Source organism: Arachis duranensis, chromosome 1 (genome assembly GCF_000817695.3).
Source record: "Arachis duranensis cultivar V14167 chromosome 1, aradu.V14167.gnm2.J7QH, whole genome shotgun sequence".
Taxonomy (NCBI): domain Eukaryota; kingdom Viridiplantae; phylum Streptophyta; class Magnoliopsida; order Fabales; family Fabaceae; genus Arachis; species Arachis duranensis.
This window is the reverse complement of record NC_029772.3, coordinates 989,906-1,009,017: the sequence shown is the minus strand read 5'-3', so window position 1 is coordinate 1,009,017 and position 19,112 is coordinate 989,906. Positions and strand designations below refer to the sequence as shown.

Sequence of the window (19,112 nt, the reverse complement as noted above, 5' to 3'; positions counted from 1 at the left end):
TCTAAATTATCTATAATATTGTAAATTAAAAATATAAAATACATAATATATGTATTAATATAAATAATTATAATAAATAATATATAAACAATTTAGGCTCACGAGTTGACTTAGTTGCAGTGTGTTGTTTGTTCAACTTTCTGTCATCTTTTTCTTTGTTAAAAAATAGAAAAAAATAATAATAAAACCTCTAACTATGGCTTTATAACATACGCTTCCTTAGTTAATGCAATTTAAGATTTTCACACAACCCACATTTTGAACAAAATATCAACCTCTGCAAAGATAGGATTTGATTATTAAATTCATTTATTGATGAATCATTGCAAAATAATTGAGACTCGGAATAGGTCCTAATCTTAGACAAAAAGAATTGGGAGATGCTTTCATAAAGAGGCTTAATAAATTGGGTATTTTAAATTTTTTTAATAAATTAGAATAAAATTAATTTAAAATCGATTTTTTTATAACAATAACAATAAACCTATTTTTTTTAGAGATTTAATTGTATTTTTAAATTTTTAAGAATTTAAATGTTCACAAAATAAAAAATCAGAAATATATTTATTTTTTTATCAAAAAATTTAAAAATATTTAGTTTAGATTGTATAATTTAATTGGATCAAATTGAATCTAATAATTATAATACAATAATTAAATTTATTATTATTGTTATAATAAACCGATTTTGTTCTGATTTATTAAAAAATAAATTATTAAACAGTTTAATAAAAATATCCAATAATAACATAACATATATAAATATCTTTATTAAAATAATCTCCAAAAAATTATATTATCAGACTATTATCAGACTACGTTTTCTGTGTTAACAAAAAAAACGTGTTCATAAAAACATTAAATTGTTGACTTAATGCATATCCATTATTAACACAGATCACGTGCCCTGATTCGGGTTGATCTTTTGCCTAGTCATATAAGCTACTTTGGCCATAAATTAATAAGGGATGTATATAATTTTTGGTGACAAGGGATGTATATAATTATACACAATGATTCACTCCTTAGAAAATATAAATTCAAAAAAAAAAAAGGAGCAAATATTTTGTAACCATGCTTCATCAGCTATAGCACACGCACATCCTCAGCAGAACCACTTGCACATAATATTTAGTTTTCTAAGCAACAAATTTAAGCCAATCAAACATTAGCTTCAAAAAGGAAAAACATACAAGTATACAACTCAAATAATGAGAAAAAGAATACTCACAAGTCACAACTATGGTATTCGGCCAAACATGGCTTTCCTGTTGTTAAACTCTCTCTTCTTTGGTATCCACCCTCATACACCTTCTGTAAATAAATATACTGAAACAGCCAAACAGGCAGTCCGAACTCCCATTTTTTTTTTTCCTTGGCGTAAAGTATATATTTTTGTTTATGAAGTTTGTCAAAAATTTTAAAAATATCTATAAATTTTATTTTATTTTAATTTTGTCTCTGAAATTTTCGATTTGTATCAAATATATCCATGATAGCTAAATTTTCAAAAAATTTAAGACTAATCCAATAATAATACATGACAACTATGTCCAATTTATTTGTGTTGAAGATTGTTTTTGTGAAATTGTTGCTGAATTGATCCTAAATTTTTTAAAAAATTAACTATCAGGATATATTTGATGCAATTCGAAAACTTTTAAGACAAAATTAAAAGAAAATAAAACTTAAAAATATTTTAAAAACTTTTAACAAACTTCAAAGAAAAAAAAAATATACTTTACTTTTTTTGTCTCTGAAAGCAAGAATTCAACACAAAAAAGTGGAGCTTATTACAAGAAAACTTGATTTATCGGAGGTTGCGGGAAGAAGATTTTCCATATAGGTTTGCATAAACGATCCTTGTTCGGAACACAAGAATCATGCATAAGATTGCTGCAACGATGCAGAGTCCAGACATGATCATGGAAGTTATGAAAAAGCATATGGAGCCATTACAGGTTAGTGGCTTGCCATCATTAAGCGCACGCGCCATGACCGATCCTAAATTTGGAAAATGATGATCTCCTTGAGTTTGCTGTTCTGCCTCATAATCATAGATTCTGCTTGCTATAAGACTTGAGAAGACAAGTGTTCCTGCAGGGTTTGCTAGAGTGATGAAATTGTACAATGCACCAAAGTTTCTCAACCCGAACAATTCAGAGGCAGTGGCCGGAACAATCGCCCAATGAGCTCCATAACCAAGTCCAATCAGTAGAGTGCTGATATACATTGACCCCGGCCATCCCATCGCGATGAAAAGATGGCCGACGGTCATAATAAGTTGAAATACAGCTAGTGCAGCTGGTCTTGGATAGACATGATCTCTGTTCAAACAACAAATTAAAATTCTTGATAGGGACATAAAATAGTTTGATCAGTGTAAAACCTGTTTTGTACCTTACAACAAGCTCAGATATGTAGCCCCCTCCGACACGGCCGAGGAAGTTCCAAATACTGATGAGTGAGACAAAGATATGTGTATTGTCATATCCAAGAGACTGACTCATCTGACCAAGATTGTCAATCACAGTCAAGCCGGATCCCGAGCCCATGATCATGGAAATGAAAAGAAGCCAAAAATCTGCCTTAATCAAAGCTTGTCTCAAAGTAAAATCCTCCCCTCTGTGTGGTCCTCTCCTCCTCTTGACTCTCACTGCTCCTTCAGCAGCTGCTTGGAGTAGCTTTGATTGCAATTGCGCGATACGCTTTCGCCGCTCTGATGCAGGAAGCAAGTCCACTTCCTTAGGCTTCTCGTCTTCCAGCTCACTTAATAGCACTTCCTCGGATTCCTGTGGTGACTTTCCTAGATCTTTATTCTCTGGTTCTGGAAGCAGTGCCTCTTCCTCTGGAGATTTTTTATCCGGACCGAAAACTAATGCGATAGGAATGATGAATGGAACAAAGAGAATCAAGAACAGGATGATTGTGAAAGTCATGATTACAGGATTGCTCACATAAACTAGATCTTGGACAACCATGACTCCCATCAAATAAGCAGCCAATAGGAGGCACACTCCATAGACAAATGTGAAGCTTTTGCCGTCCGTCGGACGCACTTGTTTGTGACCTCCTACAGGTCTAACAATGAACATTAGACCTACTCCTACCAATGCTGGACCAACAGCAACCATAAATACCAATGATGCATGATCAGGGGAATGGATCACTGCATATATTTGTGTCAAGATTGCACCACTCAGTCCTGCAAAGCCCTTCAGAATTCCGACCACTGGACCCCGGCTTTTGGGGAAGTTTTGCACACAAGATACTAGAGAAACTGTGTTGAAGTAGGTTTCACCATTTGTTCCGATGAATATGAGAACACAAATCTGCATAGAAATAACAACTAATCATCTTATTTGGGTTATCTGATAAATAAAATAACTGAAAAAAATCTCTATGTAGTAAAGTTGTATACGCTTATGTTCTTTATATTATACAACATTTTGAAAGATTAACAGCATTCAAATGAGTTTGTGCAACAAGGAAAAAAAAACCTTTATTGAACTGGAACAAACAAAATCCAAGCCTCTGGTTGACAGTATCAATCTTACCTTTACTATGCTCACAAAATGAAGAGCCAGTTTTTCAGTTGTAAGTTTTCTAATAAACCACCAAACTTAATGTTCCCATTACTAGCAGGATTCAATACTAATGTATATATTCACCATAAGTTACCAGAAAGCTGGAATGGGGATGTTTAAGTGACTCGTTTTCGGTATACAATTCACTACTTTTAGTAACTAAATTATAAGTATTCAAATTTCAGCTACTGCCACTTGCCCAACTTAAATTTTATGCAAGGTAACTTTTAAGCTTGTTCCCATGTTTGATCTCTGTTTATTAATGATCTAAAGAAATCTTGGGCAATAGTTATGTCGAACTTAATGAAGATTGATGCATATATGTTTCTATTTTCTAATTTTGAGTACTCTAATGAACAGCAGAAACTTAAAAGCCGTAGTACAAACATCTGAAAGGTAGATCTGTTGTTATAAATATTGACCGATGTTTGTCATCATGTGTCACGTGCTCACATGTGAGACACAAGATACTTGACAGCTACAAGGAAAGAAATGATTATAAAATAGAGAGTCCGTTCAGCACAGATGCAACACCAAGACTCATGAGTTGCAAAATATTGGGTTAGTAGTTTAATCACCACATTTTTCACATCATACATCCTTTTCAATGTTTTAAATGCAAGTTGCAACTTGTAACCAATCATGCTTGCACAATAATGCTTTACACCCAAATTTAAAATCATGCATTGACTACAAGGTGACCACTCACATGCGAAATTAATAGTTCAGAATCGTTCTAATTTAATCAGACATGTCATCCAAGTGTTTTCAACTATTAATTTTAACGACTTCATCTGAGTTTCCACCTTACTACAAAGCCGAATATAAAAAAAATGAGGAAAAAAGAGAATGTAATGTCTAGTGTCTGGTATTACACAAAGGAGAAGAATATATAAAACAATGAAAGAAAATTCCCAGGCCTTTCATGAGGCAAAAAGATGGAATATTCATTCAATAGGTTATGAGGTGTAAAGAGCAATCATAGACTTTGATTCCAGAATACTCCAGAACCATCATCACCTTTACGATTAAAGTCCTTCCTTTTAAGATTGAAGAAACAGTATAGAACTTTACTCCAGACCATCCATGTCATAAAGTTTCATTTATGAAAAAAAAGTTGAATTTTAATAAGTGAAATGATACGATGACTCATACTAGTACCAATTTAACAAGGAAAAAAAAAAGAAAGATAAATGGAACAAGAAACTGAAAAACTAAACATCACTCAATAAAACAAGATGGTTTCAATCAAAACCAAATCCAGTGGTTCAGATAATCTCAGGCCAAAAACAAAAAATACTGATAGGTACTAAAAAAAAAAGGAGATACATATAAGAAAAGAACAAATTTGAAGAATTTATCAGTATTTGACGACCGACTAATTTGATGATTGATCAAAACAAAAATCAAGAGAGAGACACCATCGTATTATGATTGACAGTAACATCACGAAATCAAACCAAACCAGAAAAAGTCAAACTAGTAGAAATGAAATTAACTACTTGATGATCCAAAATCCAAAGGTGAAGAAGAAGAAGAAAAGAGATCGAAAGGGAAAGAAAAGACTCACAGCCCATAAGGGAAGAGTTGGAACTCTAGCAGTAACAATCAACCAAACCCAACCATAGCCAATAAGATTGAGAAGAGCACCAACTAGTAGAGAAGCCCAAAGGGGCAAGATCTCACAGAGGATTCCAGTTACAAAGCCAACGGAATCACCAAGGTCCTTAGCTACACCAACCATGGCAAGTTGCTTCTGGTTGTAGCTTAAGGACTCTTTGATGACTGGTGATATGCTCCCAAACAAGTACCCAATCCCTGCCCATGATTGTAACCACATTGCAGCCACAAACACCAGCCATCTGCTTCTGTATAAACTCACAAGCTTTTCCTTGAATTGACCCATCATCATCACTCGCAAAAAGGTGTGTTTGATGAGATGAACACTCTTGTTGTGCTTCTGGCTGCTGCGGCAGGAGACTTAAAAAGAGATATTATTAGGAGCAGACACAGGTAGCGACAAAATTGGTATGAGTAAGTGGTGATAGAGTTTTCAAAATGCCAAGTGGGAGAGAATGGAGTTTAACAAGCTTAATAACCGGGTGTAATGTACCGACTCTTTATTTTGATAATACTGTATAGTGTATAGCAGTATCAGACAGATAAGTATTTAATAGGAAGTTTGGAATTCATGGGTTTTTTAAAAATAAAATAGGTCTTATAATTAAAATAATTCTTGTTAAATATGATTTATTTGGGTATATTTGTATATTTTTAAAAATGATGATAATGATTATTATTGTTATATATAGTTTATTTTTTAATTTATAATTAAAAATTTTTTTGAAAAAATCATATTAATTATTTGTGTATTTTTGTGTACTCCTATATACTATTTGTAGATCTATATACTAATGGATTAAAATGAATTAAAAACACGGAAATTAAAAAAGTTGAAGGAAGTTCGCCAAGGGATAACTGTACACCAAAATCAGCCATCAAAGTCAGTCATCAATATAAAATACATATTAAAAATAAATTAAACTACATATATTTATACATAAATACATTAATAACTGATTTTAATGACTGATTTTAATGTACAAATAATATTTTTTTCTTTATAATATATCTTTTGCATATTGATAATATGTCTCATGAAGGTTGTATTTTTTTAAATAAAAATATTTTATTTACAATGTATTTTGATGAATTATTTATGTCACACACGTCTCTCTAAATTTATTAAATAATAAATCACTCAATATTAAGTGATTTATTACTAACACTAAAATAATATATAAAAAAATATATCGTAATATACGAAGAGAAAAATATATATACAAATATAATATGTAAATATTCTTAGAATCATTTAAAAATGATATGCAATTATTTTAATCATTAATTTTTGTAATTCTTTCTATATATCAAATTAATTATAGAAAAAAAATATAATACTAAAAAATAGATGTATGATATTATAAGGGATAAGAGTGAGAAGAATGAGTTGGAGTCAGGATAAATATTTAGGGAATAACATAATTTAGTTAGTCAACAATTCTATTGTAGCGTTAGTATGTATATATATATATATGATGCGTGTATTTGATTCTAGTGTGAAAAGTAATAAGAAATATTTTTTCATTACCCTTTATTTTTACTCTTAATTTTTTCTGTCAAGAAACCAGCACTTGCTACATAGTTTCTTGCTGCATCTTTTATGGTATCAAGAGCTACCATTTCATCATTAGATCCACAATGAAAATCACGCTATCAGATTCAACAAAGAAGACCTTCTCACCCATTGTTAAAAAACTCGATGAAGACAATTATTCAACTTGGAGATATCTTGCACTTTTTACCATTAAAAGTTTGGAACTCAAAATTCACTTTGATCCATCAAAGGTTCCAGAACAATTCATATCAGATGCCACCAAGAAAACATTCACTGAATTAGAAGAGTTCAAGAATTGGCGCCAGCGTGATAAAATCCTCACAACCTGGCTGGTAGCTTCGATGACAAACCCCTTCAAGAATAAAATCATTCATCTATCCAATTTTTTTTATGTTTGGAATCAAATAGATGAATACTTCCAAGCTGCCTCTTCTGCACGTGTACAAAGCCTCAAGAGTCAACTACGATCCTACAAAAAGACTAGTCCAACAACTGAGTACCATGCCAAAATTCACAAAATTGTGGATTCCTTGTTTGTTGTGGGATATGAAGTACCAGAGGATGATCACCTTCAAACTATCATTGATGGTCTTTCTGAAGATTATGCCGTATATATTTCTTCCGTCACAGCAAAGAGATGATCTTTCCGAGTTGTTGAGGCTGAAGCATTTCTCCTTTCGCATGAAGAGATACTCAAGCGCTTCAAAAAACGTGACATTGGTATACCAACTGCTCATTATGTTCAAAATTCTCCATCGGGCTTTGATTACAACTGTGCCACCGCCAATCAACGCGGCCGTCGAGGCAGAAATGGCCATGGTGGTGGACGTTTTGGCTTCAATAACAACAATTCAAGAGTGCAGTGTCAACTATGTGGAAGATTAGGGCATGTGATATGGAACTGCTACCACAGATTTGACCATTCGTTCAATCCCAATTCTGGAAATCCTTCTAAGACACCTCAAATTCCATACATCAATGCGCACCCACCACCTCACCCCGCGAATTTCCACCAACCAATAGCCTTTCTTACTGTCCCATCCTCATCATTGAGTGATGCATCCTGGCTTGCAGATTCTGGTGCCAGCCACCATCTCACACCAAACCCTTCAAATCTTCTTTCTTTTTCTGCGAGTAACACAGACGCAAATCAAGTCTTTGTAGGTAATGGTACAGGTATTGCCATCAAGAATTCTGGCTCCTCTATTCTTTATGATAAATATGCTAATATCTCTTTTTGTTTAAAGAATTTGCTTCATGTCCCTTAAATTACCCAGAATTCGCTAAGTGTGTCTAGGTTTGCAGCTGAAAATGGGTTTTTTTTTTTTGAATTTTGGTCTAATTTTTGTGTTATCCGTGATCAGGCTACCAAGGACTTTCTCCTACAGGGCATAGCTAGAAATGGAGTTTACTCCTTTGACACTCTCAGAGTTCCTAAGCCTAATACTCAGGACACTGCTTTAAGCTATAATTCTAATTTTCATCATGGTGTTGTTCCTGGTTTAGACAACTTCAATTAAGCTCTTTGTAATTCTACTGTCACCAACAATTCTAATTTCACTGCTTTCAATACTCAATGTAATGCGAATAGTAATATTGTTCTGTGGCACAAGTCTTGGCCATTGTGCCATGAAAACTGTGCTTACCATCATGAATAAATGCTCTATTCCTATTACAAATTCTGGAGTGTAAAATTTGTCCTCTAGCAAAGATGCATAGATTGCATTTTGACCAAACTGAAACTGTGTATAGTGCACCATTGCAGTGTGTTTTTGCTCATCTATGGGGACCATCCTCTGTGACTTTTCGGAATGGTTATAAATATTATGCTTGTTTTGTAGATAGTTTTTCAAAATTTACTGTTATTTTTCTTTTATAGAATAAATCTCAAACTTTATTAGCCTTTCAAAATTATAAGAAACTGATGGAAAAACAAACTGGTCACAACATTAAATCCCTACAAACTGACAAGGGAGGTGAGTTTCTTTCTAAACCTTTTACTAGTTTTCTTGTTACTGAGGGTATCCAACATAGAATGTCATGCCCTTACACACATCACCAACAAAGTAGTGTCGAAAGGAAGCATAAGCATACTACAAAAATGGGACTTTCCCTATTAGCTACAACATATCTTTCTATGGAATTTCAGAAAGATGTGTTTATTACATCTATTTACATCACTAATCGATTACCCATTAGTGTGTTACAAAATAAAAGTCCTTATGAAATTCTATTTCACCATACACCAAATTTCACTTTCTTTAAAGTATTTGGGTGTGCATGCTTTCCTTTCTTAAGACCATATAAGAATATTAAATTTGACTATAAATATGAGATTTGTCTTTTTCTTGGCTATGATCCTAATCATAAAGGTTATAAGTACATGACAAAGAATGATAAGGTTTACCTTGCAAGGCATGTTAGCTTTATTGAAACTTTATTCCCCTATCATTATATGTTTTCTAGTTCTGCAATCAAGTTTACTGTAGATACACAAGATTATATTCCTGAATCCATTAAGTTTGAAATATAAATACCCTCATCCTCACCCTCTTCTACAGAAAATCCCTCTCTTCCAGCATCCTCTGTCCTGCTAGAACCACCAAACACCACCTCTAATGATTCCTCTTTCACATCAGACCTTCAATTTCACAAACATCAGACCCCCCACCTCTGCCTCAACCCCATTCACCTATCCCTGTTAATGGCTTAGAGAGAGGTTTACCCTCCATTACACCTACAAACATCCATTCCATGATGACAAGGGCCAAATCTGGAATACACAAGCCAAAAGCCTTCAACACACAAGTGGTTGATATTGTTTACAGTATACCAATTACAGTTAAGCAGGCCCTTAACTGCACTCATTGGAAGAGAGCAATGGACGTAAAAATTCAGCCTCTAGAGAGGTGTAATACCTGGACTTTTACAGAACCACCAGCTAATGCAACAGTAATAGGAAGCAAATGAATTTTTGCAATCAAGAAAAAATCAAAATGGAGAGATTCTTAGGTATAAAGCTAGGCTGGTTAGCAAGGGTTTTCATCAAAAGGAAGATGTAGACTATGAACAGATCTACTCACCAGTAATTCGACCAACCATAGTAAGAGTTGTGTTAACCATTGCAGTTTCTCTGGGGTGGCCATTAAGGCAATTTGATTTTGATAATGCCTTCTTAAATGGCATACTTGAAGAGAATGTTTACATGGTTCAGCCTCAAAGGTATGTTCATCATAACAGTTCATTAGTTTGTAAGTTAAATAAAGCTATATATGGTTTGAAACAAGCACCTAGAGCTTGGTTCAAGACCTTAGCAGATACTCTCTACAAGTTTGGGTTTAAAAGTACTAAATCAGATGTGTCATTATTTGTTAGACACAATTTTTTTAATGTGACTTATTTGTTAGTGTATGTAGATGACATTATAGTCACAGGAAACAATTCACATAAAATTGAAACTTTAATATCTCAATTATATAGAAAATTTTCTTTAAAAGATCTTGGCAGGTTCAAGTATTTTTTAGGTCTTAAAGCTACTTATCTTCCCCATGGAGATCTTCTGATATCTCAAATGAAGTATGCCAAGGAACTATTACTCAAGGCTGGAATGAATAATTCAAAGCCTTTGCCAACGCCAATGTTGACAGATTCGAAATTCTACTCCTCTGATTCAGAACCATTTGAAAATCCAACAAAGTACAGATCTATAGTTGAAGCCTTACAGTACTTAATGATGACTAGACCAGATATTACTTTTACAATGAACAGGATGTCTCAGTTTGCTCATGATCCAACCCTTAAACATTGGAAAAGTGTGAAGAGGATACTTCGTTATGTGCAAGGTACAGTAGAACATGGAATTGTTTTTACCAAATCCACTAACTTCAGGATTCTTGCATTTGCAGACTCTGATTGGGGAGGTGACTTGGAGGATCGAAAGTCCATCACTGGATTTTGTGTTTACCTAGGCAATAATCTGATATCATGGAAGAGTAGCAAGCAGACAAAGGTCAGTAGAAGTAGTACAGAAGTCGAATACCGAGCCATGTGTGTAGCTCAAACTAATCAGAGTGCTTGTCTTCTAGCTGCTAATCCCATACTGCATAGTAGATGCAAGCGCCTAGAGTTAGATCTTCATTTTTTTAGATATCCAGTCAATCAGAAATCTCTTTTTGTGGCATATATTCCATCCCCCGATCAAGTTGTCGATTACCTGAATAAATTACTAATTTATAAAACATTTGTGGAATAAAAAAATTATTACATCATAGATACTAATTTATAAAACATTTGTGGAATAAAAAAATTATTACATCTTCATTTTTACTTATATTTTAAATTATTACAACATAGATACTAATTTATAAAACGTTTGTGAAATAAAAAAATTACTAATTCCATGAAAAATTGGAATTTATAACTTAGTCATGTTATAAAAATTATTTAGCTCTAATAATGACCAAATTCTAAAAGAATATGTGATGACGTATCTATTGTTTTTATTCATAAATGCTACTATAGTGAAACATTATTGAAGATCCTAAAAGTTAAAATTGAAAAAAAATTAATGAAATGTTAAAGAATGAAAATACATTGTTTAGATTTAGTTATAATGTTTATTTATATGATTTATAAATGTTATGTTTATATAGATTAAACTATAATCATTAAAATATTTATATTATTTTATATAAAATTAATGAAAATACACTGTTATTTTTATAAGTTTATTTTTGAATTCAATCTTATTGTTGCCCACTTTATTTTATTACCAAGAACCGATTAATAATTTGATTTAATCTAATTAAGATCAATAATAAAAAGAATAAGAATATAAGTTGTGTTCATTAATGTAATTATTTACTTTAGAAAAAACACATTAAAACATATTACTATTAATTTGGGATAAGGTTGTGAAAGTAATGACTCTGTTACAAATCTCGCAACGTCCCACTTGCCTTGACTGACATTTCAATTCATTCGATCACTCCATGGCTCATGCGTCGTGGTATGACCATTATAGCTTTAATTTTATTTATGAAAAATGATTTGAAATCCACATTTATTTAGAAATTAATTTATGAATGGATTAATAAATGGTGATATCCTAGTATATTGGTGCATGGCATGTGATGCACAAATGTGGAACTATCATGGTGAGACCTCCTCAAAATACAGATTAGGTTTTGATGGAAACGAAAAACGAAAAAGTTGTGTCCAGAGCAAAACGCAAACTGCGTTTGGCACGGAGAGAGAATCATGTCTCGAAACATGTTTCTTGTCCCCTGCATGCGGACATGATCAGCATTTGACCACCTTAAAATGCACCAATAAACGCAGGTTGCCATTGGCAGGTGGCAGGATCAAACTGTAGGTTGCGATTGGCAGGCACGAAGAGTGCATGGATGACACGTGTGCATGAAAAGTGCTGAGTTTTGACATTGAGATAGGAAATTATTTTAAAATAAAAATATTTTAGACTTTGAATACCTGACAAGTTTAGTAGATTAATACAAATGGATGAATACTTGTGATGTAAATGATTTTCTACTGTAATTGAATATGTTGTATATTTGAAAGATAGATATTATGATGTTTGGTCATGTTGATGCTGAATTTTAGATTGAAATTGATAATGATTGACTTTGAATGACAAACTTGAAAATGTTGAATTGAAATACTGATTTTGTTGGATTGAGGTTGAATTGAGAAAATCCGTGAAGGGTAGTAAACTCTTTTTAGAGGAGGTTCTATCGAAATTTTTGTAAAAATCAAAGGATTTTGGAAGTTTTGGTTATGATTTTAAAAATGAGTTTGGTTTAATTAATTCATCAAAAGAAATATGGCTTGAGTACTTTTTAAAATTTTAAAGTAAGTAAAATAATGGATTCGAGGATAGATATTTTTGGGTTTTTAATTAGGATTTTCAGTTTTAATATGGCTTGAAATCTTATTGAAAAAGTTTTAAAGATTGAAATAGTTTTAAAATTGGTTTATGTTATAACTTATTTAATTCAAAAAGGAATTTATTTATTTAGTTAAAATTTTGAAAAGTTAAATTACTTATTAATCCACGCATTCAAGTTTAGGAAGTGTGAAAGAAAAAATGTTATTAGAGGTAAGCAATGGGGTTGAAGGGAACAAAAGATATAGTTAAGTTGTGATTTATAAGAATTATGAGGTAATGATTGAGAATCTTAGGAATATTAGATTGATATCTAGAGAGATTGAGAAGTGAAGGATTGAATTAACAATAAGTTGATATTATTGAATGAGATGATGATGATGATTGAATTTGATTGAGGACAATGAGGTTGGCTATGAAAATAAAGAATGATGAGGATTAATTTTAATTATGATTTTTGAATGAAGTGGAATGATATTGAGAATGGATTTGAAAATGAGATTGAATCTGATTGAGAAATACCATCGAGTAAGATGCAGTGATGTTGTCCACTTGTTACTGATAAAGGTTCGAGACATCGAGTAAGATGCAAGGGTTGAGGTTGTCTCCCTTGTTCCAGGTTACGCGGGTAAGATGCAAGGGTTGCGGTTTGGTCTCACTTGCTCCATGTTGTGGTGTTCCTGTCCAGGGTTCACTACCGGACATGTTAGGTTTGGTTGTATAACTGATAGATGAGCTCATTGGCCATAGGACAGACATGCATCATTTGTATGTTTTGTTTGGGTGTTTATTGGTAATTGGCTTGCTTACTTGCTATATTGTATTTACCTGCTACTTGATCTAATCGTTGTATCTGCTCTTTATACTTGTGTATTTCTTGTATGTTTTGTATGTGTTTAAAAACTGAGAGATCTCTTGTGCTGACAGTGGTGACGTTGAGGGTTGTCCCTGTTGTGGTGAGGGAGGTTGAGGCAGATTGGATTAGGTATTGTCTTATTTCTCTAGTTTATGTATTTGATGGATAGGAACGAGCAATATAAGTTTGTCGGGTAGGAAGCCTTTTTAGGCACATTTTTGGTCCTTTCCTTTTTTAAACACTTTACTTTACGGAATTGTAAACTAAAAGAGTTTCTTTATGATCTTTCAAAGTAGATCTTCCCACAAAATTTTTCCAGAAAGTTATTTCGAAGATAAACTGTTTTTATAATGAAATTCTTTTTATTTGTAAGTATTTCTTTGCTTTGATGGTATTCCCTTCTCTATTGAGAACCTGCGACAACGATGTTCTCACACCCCTACAGATTTTTCTTTTTCAGTGACAAGTTCAGAAAACTTTAGCGCAAATTCGTGATCAAACTACAGAGCTTTATGTATATATATGTTTTCATTTTCTGTGTTTGATTTAGTCTTAGATTTTATTTTCTCTTTCGTCGTTTATTGTTTTGGTTTTTAAAGGGGTAGAACCTCTATTTTAAAATTTTTAATAAGTTTATGTATTTAATATTATGTGGATATAATTATGTGATTATGTGGTTTAAAATAAATTTTTTATTATTATTTTTATAATTAAAAATTCGGTTTGTATTTACGAAGGATCAATATTAAATAAATATAGTACCAAAATAAATGATTAAAAGTAGGTAGCACATGGACTTTTAGTATAATTATAAAGTATTAAAAGTTAGGATATAAAAATCTTCAAAGACCGAATTGAATAATAACTAAAAATAAAATAAAATTAAATGTAAAGTGGTTGAATTGTTACATGCATGGGTCAGAACACTGTTGCATAATTGCATTGTAATTTGAAAACATTGGTCATTGGGCTACCCATCTTTTTTCAGGTCCACATACAGGTATCGTTAATGCCATTTTTCCCCCCTTTTTCCTTTCAACAAGCCGAAAGTGTTTTGTTCAAAACAAAATCTGCTGCTTGAATTTAATACTTAGCTGAAGTCTTCATTTTATCAATTCCCCTTAAAAGATCAAGTCAGTCTTCCGCCTCAGCATTAGGCGCTTAACAGGAGTAATTTGTTGTACTTGTACCCGTAAAAGCCAAACTTTTCATATACTAATTTTATATACACATTTTTTCTTAAATAATGGTTCACTTTTTCAATTTTAAAAAATCTTAATACTTTATATACAACATTTGTTATATTAAAAAAATTAATGTCTTTAGATTAGATATGACTGGATTTTAAATATTCTATCAGATATTTTAGATAAGGAAGTCGATATAAGAACACTTGTACTGAATTTGTATGTACTCGAGAACATTCGGTTAAATCTTTGAAGTAATACGTTTTATTTTTTTAATTGAATAAACTGAAAGTTTTTAAAGCATAGGAGTAACCCAATAAAAATTTATCATTATAAAAATCTTAATAAATAACTTTATATTTTTTTTCAAAAAAAAAACTATTTTGATTCATAAAAAAAGTCAAAACAATCTATTTAGAAAAAAAATATTAATAAAAAGTGAAGTCGACTTCACGTGAAATTAATACATGAGAGTCGTGGGATAAAAAATTAGTCAAATCATCTAACGACTTTCAGATATTAACTTCAAGTAAAGTCGACTTACCAAAAATAAAATAAACAAAAGAGAACAACAAACAATGCGGCGTGAGTGCTCATTTTTCCTTACAGTGTCTTGTTGTGTTTAGAGAAGAGAGAACTGCATTTGGCAATTAGTAATTGACTAATTGCACATTTCACATTTGCAATCTTTCTTCCTCTCCTTTTTCTTTCTGGAAACAATCATACCATAGACAAGTTGCGTAATTCTGGGGTCCAAAGATGATGGCATTGCAAATTCTTAGACCCACAAAAGATACAAACATAATCATCAAAACTCAAAAGCATGCCACTGTCAACTGCTAAAGCGATAAAAAAGAAACAACAAAGGAGAACACGTTCAATGAGGTATCATTATCACCATCATCACCATCATCTATTCTCCATTCCCTTTTTCTTTCTCGTGTCTCGTGGTGTCTTTGTTTTTCTCTGCTTTATTGATTAAAACAGAGACTGCTATTACTACAACTACACTGCACTAATCATGCTCCCCTCTCTCTCTCTGAGTGGTTCCCTTGAAGCTTAATAGTTAAAACTGCAACTCCATTTCAATCATATTTCAACATTCTTTGGGTTGAGTACTCTTTACCTAAGACATGGGCTTTAAAGAAGAGGCTTTTCATGAAACCATTTATTTCTCGGTAAGTTTCATTTAATGCTTACACTTTTGAAAAAAAATAAAGTGTAGTTAGTTAGTGCTAATTTTCTTTGAATCTAATTCGCTTTTTCCATTTCATGCATGAAAGTAAGAAAGTAATTGATTACTCATTTGAGAGTCAAACCCTTTACCCATTTGAGGTTCATAAAAGAAAAAAAAAATCGGTGTTGCCATTGAACATTTCTCATTTCCCATGCAAATTTAATGAAAGCAATCTTCATCAACAATCTTCATGTGAAAAATTCTGTTACAACTTACCAACATGTCTGAAATTAAGCATAACCGGGTGGAACAAGGACAAACAAAGATTAAGAATGTTCCAATAGCTGTCACCCCAGAAGGATTTTGGTGTTGTCCATCACCTGCTGTGTTCCAGAAAGGCCTCAGAAACCAAAATCCTTTGAATAAACCGACACCCTCTTCGCCGCTGCCGGCAAGAAGCACAGTCAAGAAAAAGACTGTTCCGGTGACAATGAATGAAAGAAGAGCTTCTTCTGCACCGCCAACCCCATCAAGATTGGTGAATTCTGATGAAAAGCAATGTCCGGAGCAGCCTTCTGCTAATGCGTCCGTGGTGTCGCCACGGGCGAAAATCGAGTCTTTGCCGAGGAAGGTTGCTATTGAGTTTGGTGATCCAGGAACGTGTGATATGAAGGTGGTGTTGGTGGGGAAGCAGGGGCTTTGTGTGAAGTTGAGTGTGCACAGGGATGTTCTGAAAGAGAAGAGTGTTTTCTTCTGTGAGAAACTTTCTGATGAAACCAACTTGTCGTGGCTCCAAATCGATGAATGCGAGGATGTTGAAATATATGTTGAAATCGTAGGTCTCATGTACTGCAAGGAGATTAGGCAGAGGCTTATGAGGCAAAGCGTTTCTCGCATTCTTCGAATACTAAAGGTAAGTTGTATAAATATAAGTGTGGTTTAATTTATTTTCAATATATACTGTATTTTAACATATATTTTAGATTGATGGCTGATTTTTGTGTACACTTAACATAATTGATTTAAGCCAGTAGTATGCTCAAGTTCAAGATGTGATTTTCCCACGCATCTCAAATCTCATATTGAAACTACACCAAAAGTTTGGAAATCACACCAAACTACTTCCACACATAACAAACTATTTTAAAATTAGTTTACAATATAGTACATTAGTTTAAATCAATTCACAAAAGAAAACGTTTTAATTTTATAAGACAAGTTAAAATGTGTATATATGAGAAAACCGATTTTTAATGTATAGAAAACAGTAATGTTATATGGGAAATTCTATGGTGCTGATAGTAAAAATCAGCATGTGATGTTAACACTAGATATTGCACTATAAAACTGCCGCGTGTGTAGGAAATATGTCTGTTTTACATTATTTATCACCGCATTGTGACGGGCCCAATGTTATATTTTCCAAAGAATCGAAACGAGATAACTTGGTCCGTCACAATGCGGTGATAAATAACATGAATCAGGCATATTTCCTACACACACAGTTTTATAGTGCAATACCTAGTGTCAGCATCACATGCTGATTTTTACTATCAGCACCATAGAATTTTTCATGTTATATAGCCAATAAATATTATCATTTTGAAACATTAATAGTTTGCACCCATGATAAAATTTATGACTTTTCTTCTTAATCTCTCTTACTTTTTCTCTCATGATTTTTTTTTGAATTCTCACATGATATACTAGCATTTTTCTTTTACATAAATAAAGAAAAAGGAAAACCTAAAAACTTGAGACATATTCAAGAATAATTTAAGACATACTAGTCAAGTTTAGGAAAAACTCAGAACTACAATATGAACCAATTGAGAAAAAGATGAAGAATGACTCTCATGTGCAGCATATGCTCAATGCGACGGCTCTCTTTCTGCAATTGTGCTGATTTCTTTCGTTACTAAAATATCACAATTCAAAATCTGTTCTACTACTTTGTCATTTTCCGTCGTTATGCTAACTACAAAATTGTTAAGCTATAATTCTTTGTGTGTTTTTTGTGCGGAATTGAGTCTTCAAGTTATACTCTTTACAAATGTTTTTAATTATTAAGCTATATATTGTTGTGGGAAATCAAATCTGTTCCCTTTCAAATTATATTTCTTGACATTATTTAACCAATGAGGTATATATATATTTTTATTTGTTGTGTGATATATATATATAAAATGCAGCCTAAGTGGCAGTTGGACATTAATGTTCTTCAATGCAAATGATTCTGTTTTTATCATAGAATTTACAGCAGTATAATTCGTTCAAGTTTTTGTTCTTGTTTATATCTATGTAGTTAAATTATATTCTGCCCCTATGAGGCCATTCATTTTTAGGAAATCTAAAAGAAACTATTTCCACTTCAAGGAAGATACCATAGTTCTGATATCATATTAGAAACAAGAGACTAAACTGGAGAAATGATTTGTGTATTATTGAATGTATTTAAGTTGTCTATCCAAGTTGTCTGAAATGATACAATATAAAAGAGTATTTATAGATACTAAGAAAATCATAATAATAAAAACGTAATCTCCTATAATAAATATTCAGATATACTAAATAATACTAATTCATCCTAATTGATCATAATTATATTCTAACACACAGGTTGCGGAATTCCTGAGCTTCGGTTCATGTATAGAATCATGTTTGGAGTACTTGGAAGCAGTCCCATGGGTGGGAGAAGAAGAAGAAGAAAAGGTGGTTTCAACTGTACGACAACTCCAAGGAGAAGGAATTGGAGTCAACCCTGTGCTGAAACGAGTTTCTTCAAACATTTCTAGTGTCCGAAACGACGCTGTCTCGCATATTATCGATCTTGTTCTCAAGAGCAACGAAGAAAGAGGTCGTCGAGAAATGAAGTACATAGTTCTGAAGCTCCTTAGGGAGAGTAACAGCGTTGCAAATCAAGGCGGTTCAACTGACATGATTTATAATTCATGCAAAAGTTGCATGGATTCTCTGTTGTGTCTGTTCAAGAAGGCTTCAGATCCAGGCTTTGCGAAGAAACCGAGCGATATGAGAGATCCTGTTGTAAAGCAAATAGCTCTGGAATCTGATAACCTCTCATGGTTGGTGGAGATCTTAATGGAGAAGCAAGCGGCCGGTGAGTTTGTGGCCAAGTGGGCGAACCAGCGGGAATTGGCCATCTTACATGTAAAGCTGCCAACTGTATACCGGTATCACGTCAGCTGCATTTCCGGAAGGTTG

General features: G+C 32.8%; 1 protein-coding gene and 1 pseudogene across 2 annotated transcripts; one reads left to right on the top strand and one right to left on the bottom strand.

The window, feature by feature from the left end:
* Positions 1-1,105: 1,105 nt before the first annotated feature.
* LOC107473816 (protein NUCLEAR FUSION DEFECTIVE 4) lies at positions 1,106-5,689 on the bottom strand. Of its 2 annotated transcripts, XR_008007554.1 has the most exons (4): positions 5,158-5,689; positions 2,401-3,332; positions 1,232-2,327; positions 1,106-1,139 (listed from the first exon to the last, which is right to left on the bottom strand). XR_008007554.1 is itself a non-coding variant. In XM_016093436.3 (3 exons), exons 1-3 carry the CDS (start codon positions 5,497-5,499, stop codon positions 1,811-1,813), a joined length of 1,791 nt encoding a protein of 596 aa, XP_015948922.1. In that variant the 5' UTR covers positions 5,500-5,689; the 3' UTR covers positions 1,106-1,810. The 2 variants fall into 2 exon arrangements, 1 of the variants encoding a protein (XP_015948922.1); XM_016093436.3 differs by having other exon boundaries at positions 1,106-2,327.
* A 10,234-nt stretch (positions 5,690-15,923) lies between these two features.
* Positions 15,924-19,112, top strand: part of LOC107473732 (BTB/POZ domain-containing protein At3g50780-like) — a 3,594-nt pseudogene continuing 405 nt past the window's right edge.

Coding starts and splice junctions, on each gene's coding strand:
- LOC107473816 (XM_016093436.3), bottom strand. CDS start 5,499: ATGATGATGGGTCAATTCAAGGAAAAGCTTGTGAGTTTATACAGAAGC. Junction 3,333..5,157: donor CAACTCTTCCCTTATGGGCT/GTGAGTCTTTTC, acceptor ATTTCTATGCAG/ATTTGTGTTCTCATATTCAT. Junction 2,328..2,400: donor ATATCTGAGCTTGTTGTAAG/GTACAAAACAGG, acceptor TTGTTTGAACAG/AGATCATGTCTATCCAAGAC.